This window comes from Helianthus annuus, chromosome 7, assembly GCF_002127325.2.
Source record: "Helianthus annuus cultivar XRQ/B chromosome 7, HanXRQr2.0-SUNRISE, whole genome shotgun sequence".
Classification (NCBI taxonomy): Eukaryota; Viridiplantae; Streptophyta; class Magnoliopsida; order Asterales; family Asteraceae; genus Helianthus; species Helianthus annuus.
The window spans coordinates 121,930,218-121,948,737 of record NC_035439.2 but is presented as its reverse complement, the minus strand read 5'-3'; the positions used below and the strand labels follow the sequence as shown (position 1 = coordinate 121,948,737).

Here is an 18,520-nt window from a genome sequence, read left to right as displayed (position 1 = left end):
TTCATATATATATATATATATAAATAGTGGAGAGTTCAAATGAGAAGAAAAATTTTGTAAGAATAAAAATAATAAGTTTTAAACCAATAGAAATGCTTCATTTTACTTCATTTAATATGTATATTTAATGTTATTAATAAGGGCATATAGGTAAATTTCTAATTGTAATTAATTAGCTAACTAACTAAACTTGTAACTCACTTTTAAATATATATTATTTCAAGAAAAAATTAATTTAGGGTGAAAGACAATTTTCTACATGTGTAGGATAAATTTTAGTATGTGTATGATAAATTTAGATATGCGTAGGGTAAATTTCGGTAAGTGTAAGATATATGTATGATAAATTTTGAAAATGTGTAAAAAAGGCCTAAAGTGTGAGAATGGTAAGAAAGAATCTCAGTCATTAGATCTTTTGATCTAATGGTTGAGATCAATAGGTACAAAATTGTAAAATATTTTCATTAATTTGGACTGATTTGAAATATCTAGGGGCAATATAGTCTTTTAAACCACTAGAAATTAGGTAATGCACATGTAACTTTCCCCGTCTTTTTTAAACGTCAATAACTTTTTATACGTAACTTTAAAACAAAAAATTACACCATAATAACGAGCGTTTTTTTTATCTTTAATATGAGTACCATATTGTTATACTTATATAGAAAAAAATATGTTTCGATCAGATGTTTAGTCAATGAATGGTGTTATATATTTGCTGAATGGTGTTATATACTTGCTGAATGGTTTATATACTTACTGAATGGTGTTATATACTTGCTGAATGGTGTTATATACTTACTGAATGGTGTTATATACTTGCTGAATGCTGAATGGTGTTATATACTTGCTGAATGGTGTTATATTAGAGAAAAAATATGTTTCGATCTGATTTTTAGTCAATGAATGGTGTTATATACTTGCTGAATGGTGTTATATACTTGCTGAATGGTTTATATACTTACTGAATGGTGTTATATACTTGCTGAATGGTGTTATATACTTACTGAATGGTGTTATATACTTGCTGAATGCTGAATGATGTTATATACTTGTTGAATGGTGTTATATACATGTTGAATGGTGTTATATACTTACTTAGAAACCGTAGCTTGAGCCATGAAGGCATCTGATACGATTTGTTCTCATTTTAGCCCAATTTCTTTCAGTTACCTGTCTTAATTGTGAGGCTTGTTTGCATTGTAAAAATGAAAATTTGCAAGGTTCGCAATAAGAGTGTGTGGATTGAACAGAGGACCAACATAGTGTATGTTTACATAATTTTGTGAAAGAAATCTGGATTAACAAAGACATATATCGGTTAGTACTTAAGTTAATATGAGTTTAGCCATTTATGTTATAGTCTGAGGTTAGAGCTAAAAAAACTACTATCGAACCGGGGGTCTCACTGGAAGCAGCCTCTCTATTCCAACGGGGCAGAGGTAAACCTGTTTACATCTTACGCTTCTCAGACCCTAACTTAGCTTTGCTATTGGTGGAATACACTGAGTATGACGATGAAACACCCCGCTTGCGGTATGCTCATATAATGTATATATGTGTGGGCGCTCGGGGGCAAAAGTGAAAGTGCTCTAATTTTAACGTTCGTGAAAATAACGTTAAAAGGGGGGATGGTTAATCATGCATCATGTGGTAGCGTTGATAGCCGAAAGACAAGGGGTACATGCACTAATCGGCGTTTGTCTCGATTGCTGAGTGTTGTGTGCCTTATGTCCAAGCAGCCTCTTTATTCCTACGAGTTAGAGGTAAGACTGTCTACATCTTACTTTTCTCAGACAGTACATTAGCTTTGCTATTGGAGGGATATAGTGAGTATGATGATGATGAATAGAGCAAATCTTGCGTAGTCAAAATATGAAAGATCATATTCTTTTACCGGCGTAAGCGCGCTTTCATGTCTTCTTTAATTAGTTGATAAATAGAATCATTCTCCATAGAAGATAAGTTAATTAATCTATGAACAAAATCTTTGTCATGGTCACTTCTGCAATGTTATGATTTTGATGTTCATCAACATCATTTATGTATAAGCATTAAGATTACTAAAACATTTCTCTAGCTTGTAGTTCCATTCGCCAAATAAAACACTGAATATATGGATTTCTTATTCAAACACTTAGTTTTATACATACAAACACTTGCTAATCATCCCAATTATACTTTGTGGGCACAAGGCAAAGTGGTACTTTCTTACGGAGAATAAAGGAACCCTCTTCTTGCATGTTCAAATCTTCATTCTTCGCTCCATCAGGAATTTCCCAATCGAACAAGTACAGAAGGTTTGCTAACACAAACTCAACAGTTGCAGGAGCCGAGTTCATTGCTGGACACGATCTTCGTCCACCCCCAAACGGGACCATCTCAAAATCAACGTCAAACTTCTCGAACCTTTCTGGATAGAACTCAGCCGCATTCTCTCCCCAAGTGCTTGGATCTCTTCCTATTCCCCACGCATTGATTAAAGCAGCCGTCCCAGGTAAGACGTCGTAACCGCCAATTTGACAATGGCTCATGCATTCATGTGGGATTAACAATGGGACAGGAGTGTGTAGCCTTAATGTTTCTTTTACCACCTTTTTCAAGTATGTCATTTTTGTTATGTCCAATACATCTACTTTTAATTTTCGTCCTGTGTGGTTTCGGATTTCAGTTTGCAACTTTTGCTTCACTCTAACGCTTCTAGCAATCTCAGACATTGCCCACACCAACGTTACAACAGTCGTATCAACTCCGCCAGTGAATATGTCCTACCAGCTTATTTCATTAGTATCACATGTCCATGTTAGGGGGAATTGATGTTATATGTTATGTACATTACTCCAATGAATATCCTTTACTTGACAGTAAAATGCATAAACAATAAGGAAAAAAAAAAAAAAAAAACGATTCAAAGTGATTTGATTTTGATTAGTATCCAAACAATATTTATTATTTAACCAACACCGCTAATATATCCGATCAACATCTGTTCAGAAAAAAAAAAAAAATAAGAAAATCATATCCATGTTTTACTCTTTTAGGTATAAACTTATAAAGTGATCATTTTGTTGTAATTTCTAAATTGCTAAATGCAACCCCCAACCCCCCCCCCCCCCCCCCCTTCCTCTTTTTAACATAAATAAATCACTTTAATATATGCAAATAACCTATCCATTTTTGAAACTTAAAAGTATATATTATTTACCAATATAACCGATTTGATATCTTCTTTGGTCAACCGATGGACAGAAGTACAATCTTCGGAAGACAACTCAAGTAAAACATGCACAAAATCCTTTTCATCATCAGTTACTTCTGCAATTTGATTCTTATGATCATCGATGATCGACTCCATGTATGCATCTAGATTAGTAAAGCATGTCTCAAGCTTATCGTTCCATCCACTAACATAATCTATAAATCGGCCTGCCCATCGAAAAGAATCCCCGAACAATCCACCCAACATTTCCAGGGCTTCATCAACCAACACTTCCCATGACGGACCCTTAATCGGTTGTTGTCTATAGTTGTTACCAAACGCCACCTTGCACACCACCCCTTTGACCGTTGCTAAAATCAACTTGTTTAGGTTTAGTGCAACGTTTGGTGGATGTGACCCTAATGAACGAACCATGGTTTCAATCTCGGACACCAACACATGATTAAACAATCGAGCTCTTTTGGGACCAAGGAACTCAGACACCAAAATCTTGCGCATCTCCCTTCGGTGATCGCTTTGAGGGGAGAATGCGATGTCCAAGTAGTAGTAAGTTAGCCGCTTCATGCCTTTGGACAATGGACGGGAACAAAATATGTGATCGTGTGTTTTCAAGACTTGTTTGGCCATGGCAGGGGAAGAGATGATAAGGTATGGTTTTGAGCCAATATGGAATAGCATAACTGGACGAGGTTTACCTATTAGTTTGTGCAAGTTTCCAATTATTGGAAGCTTTGGAGGGTTTGGGGGAAGCTTAGGGGATGATATGGATGATCTATTTGATCTTAGTGTGTATAGAAACGTGAAGAACATGAAGAAAACTAGTGCTGTTGTAAGAAGCCATGAAGGGAAGATAGTGAAGATCTCCATGTGGTTGATTTCATGTGCAGATTTAATGGTAATATATAGGTGTATATATAGAGTTTTGATTATTAAGAACTCCAAAATATTTAATAATTTCGAGAAACCAATCAACTTTTATTCATTTATTTGGTATTATTTGAGAGTAGTTTTAGCATATATTATTTATGTTTTGTGATTACAAGTTCATATACGTGTAATAACGAATTTACATGTGTAATATATATATATATATATATATATATATATATATATATATATATATATATATATATATATATATATATATATATATATATATATAGGAGAGGGCTATATAGAAAACCCTTATGTTTTTAGAAAACTCTCGAAACTCAAAACTCCCCCCATTTTTACTCAACCTCCCGACATTTTTTTTTTTGAAAAAAATAACACATGTAATATACAAGTTTTTAAGAGTTTTGGGCAAAAAAAAAAAACAAAAGAGCGCCAAAGGGATGTTTTTAAAAAAAATAAACAATATACATGTTTTTAAGAGTTCAAATGAGAAGAAAGTTTTTGTAAGAAAAAAAAGAACAAATTTCAACCAATAAGAATGGTTTATTTTACTTTATTTAATATAAGTATTTAATGTTATTATAAGGGTACATTGATAAATCTACATAGGTTATTAATTTGTAGTCTTTATCTTTAATAGATAATACATTAAATTTTTTGTAACTTATCTTCAAAATATATATTTTTTTTAAATAAAATAAAATAATTTAAAGTGTAGAATAAATTAGAAGTTGTGTAGGTTAAATTACGAGTTTTGTAAGATAAATTTCAACGTGTATGATCAATTTCGAAATATGTAGGACAACTTTTTGATGTGTGTAGGCAAAAAAAGTTAGTGTGGAGGATAATAGTATTTATGAGTAACTAATTAGTCAAAAATGATAATAAATGAGATAAGTGAAAAACTATTTAATGTTTTACAAAATTACCCTTTGTTCTTTTTCTTCTCAATTAAATTTTCTTATCAAATGAACCTTCCCCTATATATATATATATATATATATATATATATATATATATATATATATATATATATATATATATATATATATATATATATAGGGTAAGGTTATTGTAAAAAAAACAAAAAGTGTGAGAAAGGTAAGAAAGAATCTCAGCCATTAAATCTAAATTAATTGAAAATGGTAAACAAGTAATTTTATCATTAATTCAATTAATTAAAAACTTCCTATAATCGCCACCTTAATTATAGGAAGTATATATAACACCATTCATCAAGTATATAACACCATTCAGTAAGTATATCACCATTCAGCAAGTATATAACATCATTCAGCATTCAGCAAGTATATAACACCATTCAGTAACTATATAACACCATTCAGCAAGTATATAACACAATTCAGTAAGTATATAAACCATTCAGCAAGTATATAACACCATTCAGCAAGTATATAACACCATTCATTGACTAAACATCAGATCGAAACATATTTTTTCTCTAATATAACACCATTCAGCAAGTATATAACACCATTCAGCATTCAGCAAGTATATAACACCATTCAGTAAGTATATAACACCATTCAGCAAGTATATAACACCATTCAGTAAGTATATAAACCATTCAGCAAGTATATAACACCATTCAGCAAGTATATAACACCATTCATTGACTAAACATCTGATCGAAACATATTTTTTTCTATATAAGTATAACAATATGGTACTCATATTAAAGATAAAAAACGCTCGTTATTATGGTGTAATTTTTTTTTTTAAAAAAAAAGTTACGTATAAAAAGTTATTGACGTTTAAAAAAGACGGGGAAAGTTACATGTGCATTACCTAATTTCTAGTGGTTTAAAAGAATATATTGCCCCTAGATATATCAAATCAGTCCAAATTAATGAAAATATTTTACAATTTTGTCGCTATTGATCTCAACCATTAGATCAAAAGATCTAATGACTGAGATTCTTTCTTACCATTCTCACACTTTAAGCCTTTTTTACAGGATCCTCTACCTATATATATATATATATATATAGGGGAAGGTTCATTTGAGAAGAAATTTAATGTGAGAAGAAAAAGAAGAAAGGACATAATGGTAAAACACTAAATAGTTTATAGCTCCTCCCATTAATTATGTTATCTCTCATTAATAAAACAAAAAACATTTTATCCTACACATTTTCAAAATTTATCATACATATATCTTACACTTACCGAAATTTACCCTACGCATATCTAAATTTATCATACACATACTAAAATTTATCCTACACATGTAGAAAATTGTCTTTCACCCTAAATTATTTTTTTCTTGAAATAATATATATTTAAAAGTGAGTTACAAGTTTAGTTAGTTAGCTAATTAATTACAATTAGAAATTTACCTATATGCCCTTATTAATAACGTTAAATATACATATTAAATGAAGTAAAATGAAGCATTTCTATTGGTTTAAAACTTATTATTTTTATTCTTACAAAATTTTTCTTCTCATTTGAACTCTCCACTATATATATATATATATATATATATATATATATATATGCATCTATTACAAATATAACTGGATTTAAAACGTTAGTAATTATGCATCTATATATATATATATATATATATATTGGTGATGATGATGGATCATGAGAAAAGTAGTTTAAATGAGAAAACCAAAAAACTAACTAAAAAAGCCTAAAAAACATACCAAATTTTTTTTTAAATTTTTATAAAAAAATAGCAGGTTTTTATGCATGGAAAAAAATGTTCAAAAAAAATAATAAAAATAATTTTTTTTTTGTATTGCACATGTGCACTATTACGGATATAGTGCACATGTGTAGTACACATATAATGCACATGTGCAGTAAAACAAAACTTTTTTTTTTTTGAAATTTTTTTATATATAAAACTAGCGATTTTTTTATAAAAATTGTAAAAAAAAAAAACAATTTTGATATGTTTTTAGCTTTTTTTTTTTAGGTTTTTTTAGTTAGTTTTCTCATTTATATGTAGTTTCCACATGATCCTCTCCCTATAGGTGATACATATCTATATATAGGGTAATGTCCATGCGAGAACCACATTTATTGCGAGAATCGTGAGAACCAATGTGAACACAACCTAAAATAGCTAAAAAAACCTAAAAAAACTAACCCCCACCCCCCCCCCAAAAAAAAAACCTAACCCCCCCTCTCCCCAAGCTAAAATGCTAAAAACTAAACCCCCAAAAAATCTAAAAAAAAAAAATTAATATTTGTTATGTTAAAATCGCTACTTTTAGGAGCAAAAAAAAATTTGTGTGTTTTTTAGCTATTTTTAGGCATTTTTTGTTGTGTTTACATTGGCTCTCGCGGTTCTCGCAATAAATGGTGGTTCCTAACGGATCTTTGTCCTATGTATATATATATATATATATATATATATATATATATATATATATATATATATATATATATATATATATATATATATCTATACTACTTTAATAAGGATATGTGAAGGACAAGATGGTAATTGAACAAGGTGTTGAAAAAACACTTAATACACAATGTACAACTGTTAAGGCACAAGAAAACACAAACCCTTTTACCCTTTACAAGGGTATACATCTGCCGTCCAAATGTTTTACTTTCTCACACGGATCAACATCGGGACCGTCCATTTGACTTCACACGGATCACCATATGCTTTCTCTCTCAATGCTCACACATCTCACAAAACAACATCAGATCTTCTTCTCTCTCTCTTCTCTCTCTCTTCTCGGCGATCTAGGGTTTCATGAGATCTATCACCAGATCCGTTTGAATCTATCACCAGATCCGTTTCATGAGCAGATCTAGGGTTTCATGAGATCTATCACAAGCTTTATCTGGCAAGGGATCCGTTTAATGTTCTGATGTTGTTGCAATGAGTGTTATATATCTTACCATGTTCTTTTGTGATTCTTACTTTTCTGGTGAAGCGGTTGACGGATGTTCGAACGACGAAATCTGAGGTTTACGAAGGATTTTCGCATGTGTTTTGTGATGAATCGACTCAGGTTAGGTTTATCTTTAATCTTGATGTGGATTTGTTAGTAGATAGATGCGGTTATTTCAAATTAGGTTGAAAGTTTTGTGATATTTGAATTTGTATTTTTGGTGATGATAGTTAGGTTAATTTCAGATATGACATAGTGAAAGGATAAATTGTTTTTGTAGTTTTGATTTTACTTTGTTCTGTTATATTTTGATCTTTTCCTTCATTTTTGGGACTGATATGTGTCATGGTTTTGTGAAAATCTGAGGTTTACGAAGGATTTTCGCATGTGTTTTGTGATGAATCGACTCAGGTTAGGTTCTAAATGTTGATTTATCTTTAATCTTGATGTGGATTTGTTAGTAGATAGATGCGGTTATTTCAAATTATGTTGAAAGTTTTGTGATATTTGAATTTGTATTTTTGGTGATGATAGTTAGGTTAATTTCAGATATGACATAGTGAAAGGATAAATTGTTTTTGTAGTTTTGATTTTACTTTATTCTGTTATATTTTGATCTTTTCCTTCATTTTTGGGACTGATAAGTGTCATGGTTGTGTGATAATTATGATATTTAGGTCATTTAGATATGGAATAGTGAAAAGATAGATTGTTATGTATTTTTGATTTTAGTTTGTTCTGTGGGATGCTCGATGAGCAGATCTAGGGTTTCATGAGATGTATCACGAGCTTTATCTGTCAAGGGATCCACAGATTTGAACAAGGGATCCGTTTGATGTGGATTTGTTAGTAGATGCGGTTATTTCCTACATCCGATGTTTTAGTTAGGATTTACCTTTTTAATTTTTTTTATGTTTACTTGTTTGTTTATATGTCACATGCAGATTAGTAAGACAAAGGTGTTTCTAAGGGCCGGACAGATGGCAGAGTTTGATGGTTGTCGGACTAAGGTCCTAAGTTATACGACCTAGATGGCTTGGATAAGCTGAGCCTGTGAGGGTATGATGCATAAGCTGAGCCTATGAGGCTATGATGCATAAGCTGAGCCTGTCGACTCTATGATGCATAAGCTGAGCTTGTGTTCTTAATATGTCTGAACTGAAACTGTTAAGGCTATGATGCATAAGCTGAGCCTGTGAGGTTACATATGTGTTTCTTGTGCTTAAAACACTTGTACATCATGCTTTAAAGGTTGTTTAAGTTTAGTGGAAAATTACTCTTGTACATCATGCTTTAAAGCGGGGTTACATAACACAATAGACTGTGATGATGATTGTATTTTGAGGGTACATAGAAGATCCGAGTAGCATCTTGGCGGGGCAATATCCAGGTTGCATAGTTCTCACTTTGCAACCGTGTGTTGCAGCCATGGCTTTACCCGTAGTTGTGTTCATCTCTCAATTACATGTCTGAGTCTTCCAGTTGTAAAAGTATTATCACAGATTCACAGATCTAAAAGTACATGTCTGAAAGACAGATGTTGATTTATCTTTAATCTTGATGTGGATTTGTTAGTAGATGCGGTTATTTCAAATTAGGTTGAAAGTTTTGTGATATTTGAATTTGTATTTTTGGTGATGATAGTTAGGTTAATTTCAGATATGACATAGTGAAAGGATAAATTGTTTTTGTAGTTTTGATTTTACTTTATTCTGTTATATTTTGATCTTTTCCTTCATTTTTGGGACTGATAAGTGTCATGGTTTTGTGAAAATCTGAGGTTTACGAAGGATTTTCGCATGTGTTTTGTGATGAATCGACTCAGGTTAGGTTCTAAATGTTGATTTATCTTTAAGGCTATGATGCATAAGCTGAGCCTGTGAGGTTACATATGTGTTTCTTGTGCTTAAAACACTTGTACATCATGCTTTAAAGGTTGTTTAAGTTTAGTGGAAAATTACTCTTGTACATCATGCTTTAAAGCGGGGTTACATAACACAATAGACTGTGATGATGATTGTATTTTGAGGGTACATAGAAGATCCGAGTAGCATCTTGGCGGGGCAATATCCAGGTTGCATAGTTCTCACTTTGCAACCGTGTGTTGCAGCCATGGCTTTACCCGTAGTTGTGTTCATCTCTCAATTACATGTCTGAGTCTTCCAGTTGTAAAAGTATTATCACAGATTCACAGATCTAAAAGTACATGTCTGAAAGACAGCTTGCTTGCTGCAGTCTCTATAAAGTACTATACGATATATCACTTGGATGTTTCCCAAGTGTTCTATGATGCATAAGCTGAGCCTGTGAGGCTATGATGCATAATAGACTGTGATGATGCTCCAGGACAAGATGGTAATTGAACATCCGTCAAGCTCTTCCTCACTGTGATGATGATCAATGGAGAAGATCTGATGTTGTTTTGTGAGATGTGTGAGCATTGAGAGACAAAGCATATGGTGATCCGTGTGAAGTCAAATGGACGGTCCCGATGTTGATCCGTGTGAGAAAGTTAAACAACCTTTAAAGCATGATGTACATCATGCTTTAAAGGTTGTTTAAGTTTAGTGGAAAATTACTCTTGTACATCATGCTTTAAAGCGGGGTTACATAACATAATAGACTGTGATGATGATTGTATGTTGAGGGTACATAGAAGATCCGAGTAGCATCTTGGCGGGGCAATATCCAGGTTGCATAGTTCTCACTTTGCAACCGTGTGTTGCAGCCATGGCTTTACCCGTAGTTGTGTTCATCTCTCAATTTATCCGTGTGAGAAAGTAAAACATTTGGACGGCAGATGTATACCCTTGTAAAGGGTAAAAGGGTTTGTGTTTTCTTGTGCCTTAACAGTTGTACATTGTGCATTAAGTGTTTTTTCAACACCTTGTTCAATTACCATCTTGTCCTTCACATATGTTTGACGGATGTTCGAAGGACGAAAGCTGAGGTTTACGAAGGATTTTCGCATGTGTTTTGTGATGAATCGACTCAGGTTAGGTTCTAAATGTTGATTTATCTTTAATCTTGATGTGGATTTGTTAGTAGATGCGGTTATTTCAAATTAGGTTGAAAGTTTTGTGATATTTGAATTTGTATTTTTGGTGATGATAGTTAGGTTAATTTCAGATATGACATAGTGAAAGGATAAATTGTTTTTGTAGTTTTGATTTTACTTTGTTCTGTTATATTTTGATCTTTTCCTTTAATTTTGGGACTGATAAGTGTCATGGTTTTGTGATAATTATGATATTTAGGTCATTTTTTGTAAGGACCGCTTTTCAAAAATAATAGATTAACTACATAAACAAGATTTTTCGGAGAATTAAAATACCACTTTGACGCTTAAAGAAATTTTTACAAAAATTGGGCATGACCCGTTTGTAAAACGGACATACCCCCTGTTTTTACATAACATACAACGTTTACCTACGACCCAATTTACATAAAACCATTCCAACAAAAGTAACGAGTTTTTAAATCTAAAACATTTCAACAAAGTCTAACAAAGTGGCAAAACATGGACCCAAAAGTATGCATATGAGTTGCGGAAGCGCTTGGTATTATAAGGCTTGAACATGTGCTCGTCCCATAACTCCAAATCGCCTATAGAGGTGCTTTACCTACATTAACATTCACAAATTTAATAAGTTAGTTATCTCATAGAAAATCATAACCATTCGATTTAGCTTTAACCACATAAAACATTCTTACTCTTAAGCATACAACAACCCAATAATTGGGTTAAGCATAACCACTCTCGTAGAGAGTTTGACATACGCATTCGACCCGTGTAGTTGGGTTTAGCATAAACACTCTCGTAGAGAGCTAAGCATACGCATTCGACCCATGAAATTGGGTTTAGCATAAACACTCTCGTAGAGAGCTAAGCATACACATTCAACCCATGAAATTGGGTTTAGCATAAACACTCTCGTAGAGAGCTAAGCATACACATTCGACCCATGAAATTGGGTTAGCATAACTCAACACTACTTTCATTAACATACCCAAATCCACAAGGGATTTGTCGCTTGCTTACTACATCGTCGATCTCGTTATATAAGAATAGCTTTTACAACGAAATTTTATATAAATAGGAAATATAATAAAGACTCGTATGACACGAAGCATACCTCGATCTTGTGCTCCTTCCGCTTGCTTAGTGCTTGTACCTTCTTCTTTCACGCCTACATTAGAACATTCGTTCACTTTATTTAGTTTGTGGCATCATTATACTATTTCCACATAAATTCTTCTTTTAGGCATTTCATCGAACACTTGGTAAGCATCATACATAAGGCACAAGGTACAAGTTTACTAAGCATGTCCCTACTAGCTCATCACAACACAAGAATCATCTTCCTCTAAATTCATATAATTCCCATTCTAAAATCAGTTTATCTAGCATTCGAGCATCACAACAATTTCACATATCAATTAACTCATGATCCTAATTCTCATGAATTTCCTATTAGTAACAAAATCTTTACAAAGTGGGTTTTTCACTACACTTTTTATAGAACATAATTTCAAGCATGATTCCTATTCTAAAAAGCAATCTTAACTCAGATTCATTACATTGGTTACAAGGAATCGAGATTTGGTCTAACCCCTCATTCTAAAAATCATAAATTCAGAAAATCAAGCTTACCACTTACGAAATTGAGGTTAGTTATTCAGATTTATGGACTCATGCACTAGATTATCTTGAGAATTTAGATCCAATTGCTTGTTTTTGCTTGAGCTAGGGTTTCCCCCTTCTCTCTGCTTGTTCGATCGATCCCCCACCAACACCAGTGTGTTGGTTTTTGTTATATTATTATTGTTATTAAAATTTTGTCATAATCACAATTTTAGTCCCTAGGGTTATAAGTGTGGATAGTTATCACACTAATTTTCTTTCTAGTTAACAATTACCAAAATCTTTTGACTTGGTTAATTATTACAATTTATACACCTTTAATAAAACAAGTAAATGAATAGCATATTTTGGGGTGTTACATTTTTGGGGATGATAAGTGTTGTAGTTCAATGAAAATTATGATAGTTAGGTCAATTTTAGATATGGAATAGTGAAAAGATAGATTATTATGTACTTTTGATTTTAGTTTGTTCTGTGGGATGTTTTGATATACTTTTTCATTTCCCAAGTGTTCTATGATGCATAAGCTGAGCCTGTGAGGCTATGATGCATAAGCTGAGCCTGTGAGGCTATGATGCATAAGCTGAGCCTGTCGACTCTATGATGCATAAGCTGAGCTTTGTTCTTAATATGTCTGAACTGAAACTGTTAAGGCTATGATGCATAAGCTGAGCCTGTGAGGTTACATATGTGTTTCTTGTGCTTAAAACACTTGTACATCATGCTTTAAAGGTTGTTTAAGTTTAGTGGAAAATTACTCTTATACATCATGCTTTAAAGCGGGGTTACATAACACAATAGACTGTGATGATGATTGTATTTTGAGGGTACATAGAAGATCCGAGTAGCATCTTGGCGGGGCAATATCCAGGTTGCATAGTTCTCACTTTGCAACCGTGTGTTGCAGCCATGGCTTTACCCGTAGTTGTGTTCATCTCTCAATTACATGTCTGAGTCTTTCAGTTGAGTGTAGTTGAGAGTTTGTAAAGTGTGAGTAGAGTGTAGATATCTCTGAATTATTTATAGAGACTGAAGCAAGCATGCTGTCTTTCAAGCATGGTGTCTTTCAAACAGTGTATGGAAGAGTGTTGATATATTATAGAGACTGCAGCAAGCAAGCTGTCTTTCACACAAAATTAAAGTGTTGCTTTTTCCTGAACTAAATTTAATTAGTTATACCTTTGGTTAACGACTGTCACGATCACTATTATTACAGAACAAGCTCACTCCGATCTTCTGGCAGCCGGAGAAAGTGTATCTGCTTGGAGAGTCTCGGAATCGGCTTTAGTGACGCTGAACGCTGCTTCATTAGAATAAAGGTTTTTATATTTGCAACTTGACAAAATGTGATTTATATTAAATTTATTTTAAGTTAATAGTGTACTGGTTATAACTAATATCAAATCTTTACTAATACTTGATTTCTTTTTATGATGGTTGACTTTGCGAGAACTAACGGAGCTTGTGTTCTTAATATGTCTGAACTGAAAGTGTTTGAGGCTATGATGCATAAGCTGAGTCTGTCAGGTTACATATTTGTTTCTTGTGCTTAAAACACGTGTACATCATGCTTTAAAGGTTGTTTAAGTTTAGTGGCAAATTACTCTTGTTGTGTACTCCGGATTTTGTGTTCTTAATCTGTCTGAACTGAAAGTGTTTGAGGCTGTGATGCGAAAGCTGAGCTTGTGTTCTTAATCTGTCTGAACTAAAAGTGTTGAGTCTATGATGCATAAGCTGAGCTTGTGTTCTTAATCTGTCTGAAGTAAAAGTGTTTTGAGGCTGTGATGCAAAAACTGAGCCTGTGTAATCTATCTGAACTGAAAGTGTTTGAGGCTGTGATGCAAAAACTGAGCCTGTGCAAGGTTCGCTCGGTCCAACAACTCAAGCAAATGTTTTCTTTGCATTTTAGGGGGAACATGTGTGCTTCTCTCCCAGGGCATACAAAACACAGGTTATTGGCGGCAACCCGCCATATTTAACATATAAAAAAACTTTATATGTTAAATTTGGCGGGCTTCCGCCAACAACCTGTGTCTTGTATGCCCTGTGGAGAGAAGCACCCATCTTCCCCCTAAAAAACATAGAAAACATTTGCTTGAGTTGTTGGACCGAGCGAACCTTGCATAATGCGTCAAGGGAAACTATTGGTCGAGCGAGACATTTGTTCAGGTATCCTTATTTCATGATAAAATGATTATGAATAGCTGTGCATAAACTAATCGCAAGTTTGTTTGGTATATGCAGGGTAATAGGGAACAGCAGTGTTCAGCACTGTGTCATTCTTGCTTGGTGCCATCACCTCAGTTGTCTCTGGCTTACCATCCGTGTACTTTACTAAAATTTGATCGGTGCAGTGAGCATGCGAGCGCAACAAGTGCAGCCGCAGCGGCGCGGTGAGGGCAGCCGCAACGAGCGCAGCGGCATGGCTAATAAAAAAATAAAAAAACTGCCACCTCTAAGTAGATATGTATCAGAATGTACAAATTCATATTTATTGTTTTGTTTATGCGTTTAATCGTTTGATTAACGACTCGATTGATTTGTTTGTAACCATTTGTCTGTAAACGAACTTATTTATCTTACTTTAATTTTTGTATTAAGCATCATCTATCGCGCCTTTGCTGACTGACTTTTATAGATCACTACTTTAGGGAGAATGAACAATTATCCAAATATGGAGATACTAAATCTGCTCGAGGTATGATGCTGGTTGAACTTAAGAAACTAATTGAAGGAAATCCTTTATTTTGTGACAAATTTCAGTTCCAAACCTTAGGAATTCAAGATTAAGGACTCTTACAAACCTAAGACTGTTTGGGAAATTTTTGACTATGTTTTGTACATCTTACAATATAGTAGTTAATGTTAGTTATTTGTGAATTTGTATCACAATTTGAACCAACAAAAGCCTAGGTAGTCCGTCTATTTCAGGTAACATAACTAGAATCAAACAATTTTCTTTGTTTTCTCCTGAGTCGCACAATAACCACCAAACGCCATCACGAAACCACCAATCGCCGCAAATCGCTGATTCTCGCCGCTGAAGAAGGCCTCAACCGACCATCACATTCTGCTACACTACCACCATCGTCGACACAAGCCACATTGGAAACTACATCCCCGTAGATAGCCCTAAACTCACCAACTTAAGTGATACCACTCCCGCCGCATCGCGCGGGTAAGTGACTAGTATATATATATATATATATATATATATATATATATATATATATATATATATATATATATATATATATATATATATATATATATATATATATATATATATATATATATATATATATATATATATATATATATATATAGGGGGCCGCTAGAATGAGAACCACCCCGAGTTGTAAGAACCGCGAGAACCACACCCCACGGGGGGGCGTTCACCATGATTTTTTTTTACAACTAGATGTGTGTATTATAAACACAACCGTAAAAAAAATTTTTAAACGCCGCGGCCGAGGGGGTAGTTTTTTACACCACAAGTTTGGTGAAAAAAAAAAGAAAAAAGAAAAAAAATTAAAAACACCAAACTTGTGGTGTAAAAAACTACCCCCTCGGCCGCGGCGTTTAAAATTTTTTTTAGGGTTGTGTTTATAATACACACATCTAGTTGTAAAAAAAAATCATGGTGAACGCCCCCCCGTGGGGTGTGGTTCTCGCGGTTCTTACAACTCGAGGTGGTTCTCATTCTAGCAGCCCCCTATATATATATATATATATATATATATATATATATATATATATATATATATATTAGGCGACATTTTCCAGTATTGCATCTGGTTCTCGTCGTATTTCCAAATGAGTTTTTCCCCGATTTGACGAATTCGGTTTCCTTCCTCAACCAACTCTTCACCGTACTTGCGAAGTTCTGCTACATTCTCATGGTTCATTGGTGGCATTAGGGCTGGCACGGGTTCAGGGTAAAGTGGTTCTGGTTCTCCGTAGGGATATGGGTTATTTAGTAATTCCTAAAGTGCCCAGTTGTTGGCCCACCACTGATCTAAATGGTTCCGTGCTGGAATCCTAGGTATCTCATTTGGATCAAAGGGTGGGATTGGAAGTGGGTTTTCCTGGTTCTGTTCTAGGTTCATGGGCTGGTCAGGGTATAAAGGTAGTAATTGAGGTTCTGTTACTGCTACTTGGTTGAGATCAAATTCTCCTTCTTCAGCTCTAAACATATGGAAGTTGGCTAGTCACCTATCCAATTCTTCTTCCCATACAGGTCTAGCTTCTGGATTTTGGGTATTTTTTCAGCTCTATTGGTTATTGCTTGTTGTTGGATTTTTCTCATTCTTTTTCTCCTTTCTACTTTGGCTCTATTAAACCACCCTCTCTTCTTAGGGGAAAAAGGTTCTTCGGATTTGGCTTTAAAAACAAAGATTTCCTCGGAATCGGCTGTGTATCCGGAGGTTGGCTGGGATGTTCCTTCATTCATTGGAGAATGTGGTAGGTGATGATAAGCGTCTGAAGTACTCTGATTACTCATACTACGAACTTAAAAAATCATCAAAATATAAAAATATCATAATATACATATTTACACAGAATAACACATAAGTTATTTCCTAACACAATTGGTTAGAATTTAGATATTAAAAGAACACCTAAATGGATTAAACCAGAGGCTCTGATACCACCTTTTGTCGCAACCCCGACCCCACCCCGGGAGCGGGAGCCATGAGCACGAGCCGGTGGTATCGGTGTTTATTAATTTGGCAGCGGAAATGAGACATCAGGATCATAGTTAGGAAATAAATTTCAGAGTTTCAAAATACCAAACTTTTATATTAAATAAATGGGATAAAACCTATATTTTATTCATAATATCTTTATAGGGATAAACCCAATTTGCTGAAAACATAAACTTTTTATTTAGGTAACTTTATAGCCATTTTCTTTAAGTCTTCAGTGCTCCATAGCTAGCTCCTAATAGCTTTCACATCTAGTTATCTGAAATGCATTTTTAAATATTTTATCAGCAAGAAATACTGGCGAGTACATTCCATTTTATAAAAACATATTGTTATAACTTCACAGTATTAACAGCGATTATAATGTTTATATCTAACCAAAAACTCCAAGTACTTGTCACTCGACGGATCTGTGACTATGGTCATAGCACACATTGGCTACCCATGTCCAATTGTGAAGGTTATCAAGTGGTGTATACAAACCCCCATAATACTGACAGTATTTTGTAGAATACAAAGACTTAATCACTGTAAGTATAACTGAAAAACATTTAGGGTTTTGTAAAGTAAGTTGATGAAAAGAAGAATGACTCGCAAACTGTGAGAAAAGAAAATGGACTAACATTGTAAACTTATGTTTTTCTACGGGCTTCCTGGTGATATCGATCTCCTGATTATTTTCTTGAGTTTCTATTAAAAACATATAATGCACGCGTGTTAGTAAAATAACCCAAGTCACTTTAGCCATACAACACGAGACAGAACCCCAACGTACTTAGTCAGGCAGAGCCTAGATATGCGTTGTTGGGTCCTATATCAATCGGGTAGGGTAAAGAATTAGTGATCGGGGGTTAAAATACTTACAACAGGGCAGAGCTTTGTGTTTTTAGGGGGTATTTTGGCTATAATATAGACTGAGAGAGAAAAGAGATTGAACGAGGTTGAAATGTTGAAATGTTGAAACGTTGAAATGTCGAATGTCTGCTCAATTTATAGGATTTCCCGAGGTCTCTCGCGCCCCGCGACCCATCCCTTTGTTCTTGTCGCGCCTCGCGAGAGGCACCCTAGCTACGGCTAGGGTTGCCTAGTTACACCGTAGGCTTGCCACATGTCGTGACACGTGGCACAAGGGGTAGCCGGCAAGCAAAGGTCCGTCACGCCC

The 18,520-nt window shown here is 34.1% G+C and overlaps 1 protein-coding gene and 2 long non-coding RNA genes across 4 annotated transcripts; 1 reads left to right on the top strand and 2 right to left on the bottom strand.

Moving 5' to 3' along the window:
* Positions 1-2,162: 2,162 nt before the first annotated feature.
* LOC110868381 (parthenolide synthase) lies at positions 2,163-3,867 on the bottom strand. The gene is made up of 2 exons (XM_022117531.2): positions 3,206-3,867; positions 2,163-2,768 (listed from the first exon to the last, which is right to left on the bottom strand). The coding sequence occupies exons 1-2, from the start codon at positions 3,845-3,847 to the stop codon at positions 2,163-2,165; spliced, it is 1,248 nt and encodes a 415-aa protein (XP_021973223.2). The 5' UTR covers positions 3,848-3,867.
* Positions 3,868-11,341: 7,474 nt separating this feature from the next.
* On the bottom strand, positions 11,342-12,793 carry LOC110867288. 2 transcript variants are annotated; one of them, XR_002551485.2, is made up of 3 exons: positions 12,666-12,793; positions 12,141-12,194; positions 11,342-11,627 (listed from the first exon to the last, which is right to left on the bottom strand). It is a non-coding gene; the product is annotated as an uncharacterized LOC110867288 (long non-coding RNA). The 2 variants fall into 2 exon arrangements; XR_002551484.2 differs by having other exon boundaries at positions 12,659-12,785.
* A 1,964-nt stretch (positions 12,794-14,757) lies between these two features.
* On the top strand, positions 14,758-15,182 carry LOC118480408. The gene is made up of 2 exons (XR_004862552.1): positions 14,758-14,818; positions 14,894-15,182. It is a non-coding gene; the product is annotated as an uncharacterized LOC118480408 (long non-coding RNA).
* The last annotated feature ends 3,338 nt before the right edge of the window (positions 15,183-18,520 follow it).

What these genes read in the sequence shown, in the direction of transcription:
- LOC110868381 (XM_022117531.2), bottom strand. Translation starts at nt 3,847, where the DNA reads ATGGCCAAACAAGTCTTGAAAACACACGATCACATATTTTGTTCCCGT. An exon ending in ATATCAAATCGGTTATATTG is followed by an intron (nt 2,769 to 3,205) that starts GTAAATAATATA and finishes ATAAGCTGGTAG; the next exon opens with GACATATTCACTGGCGGAGT.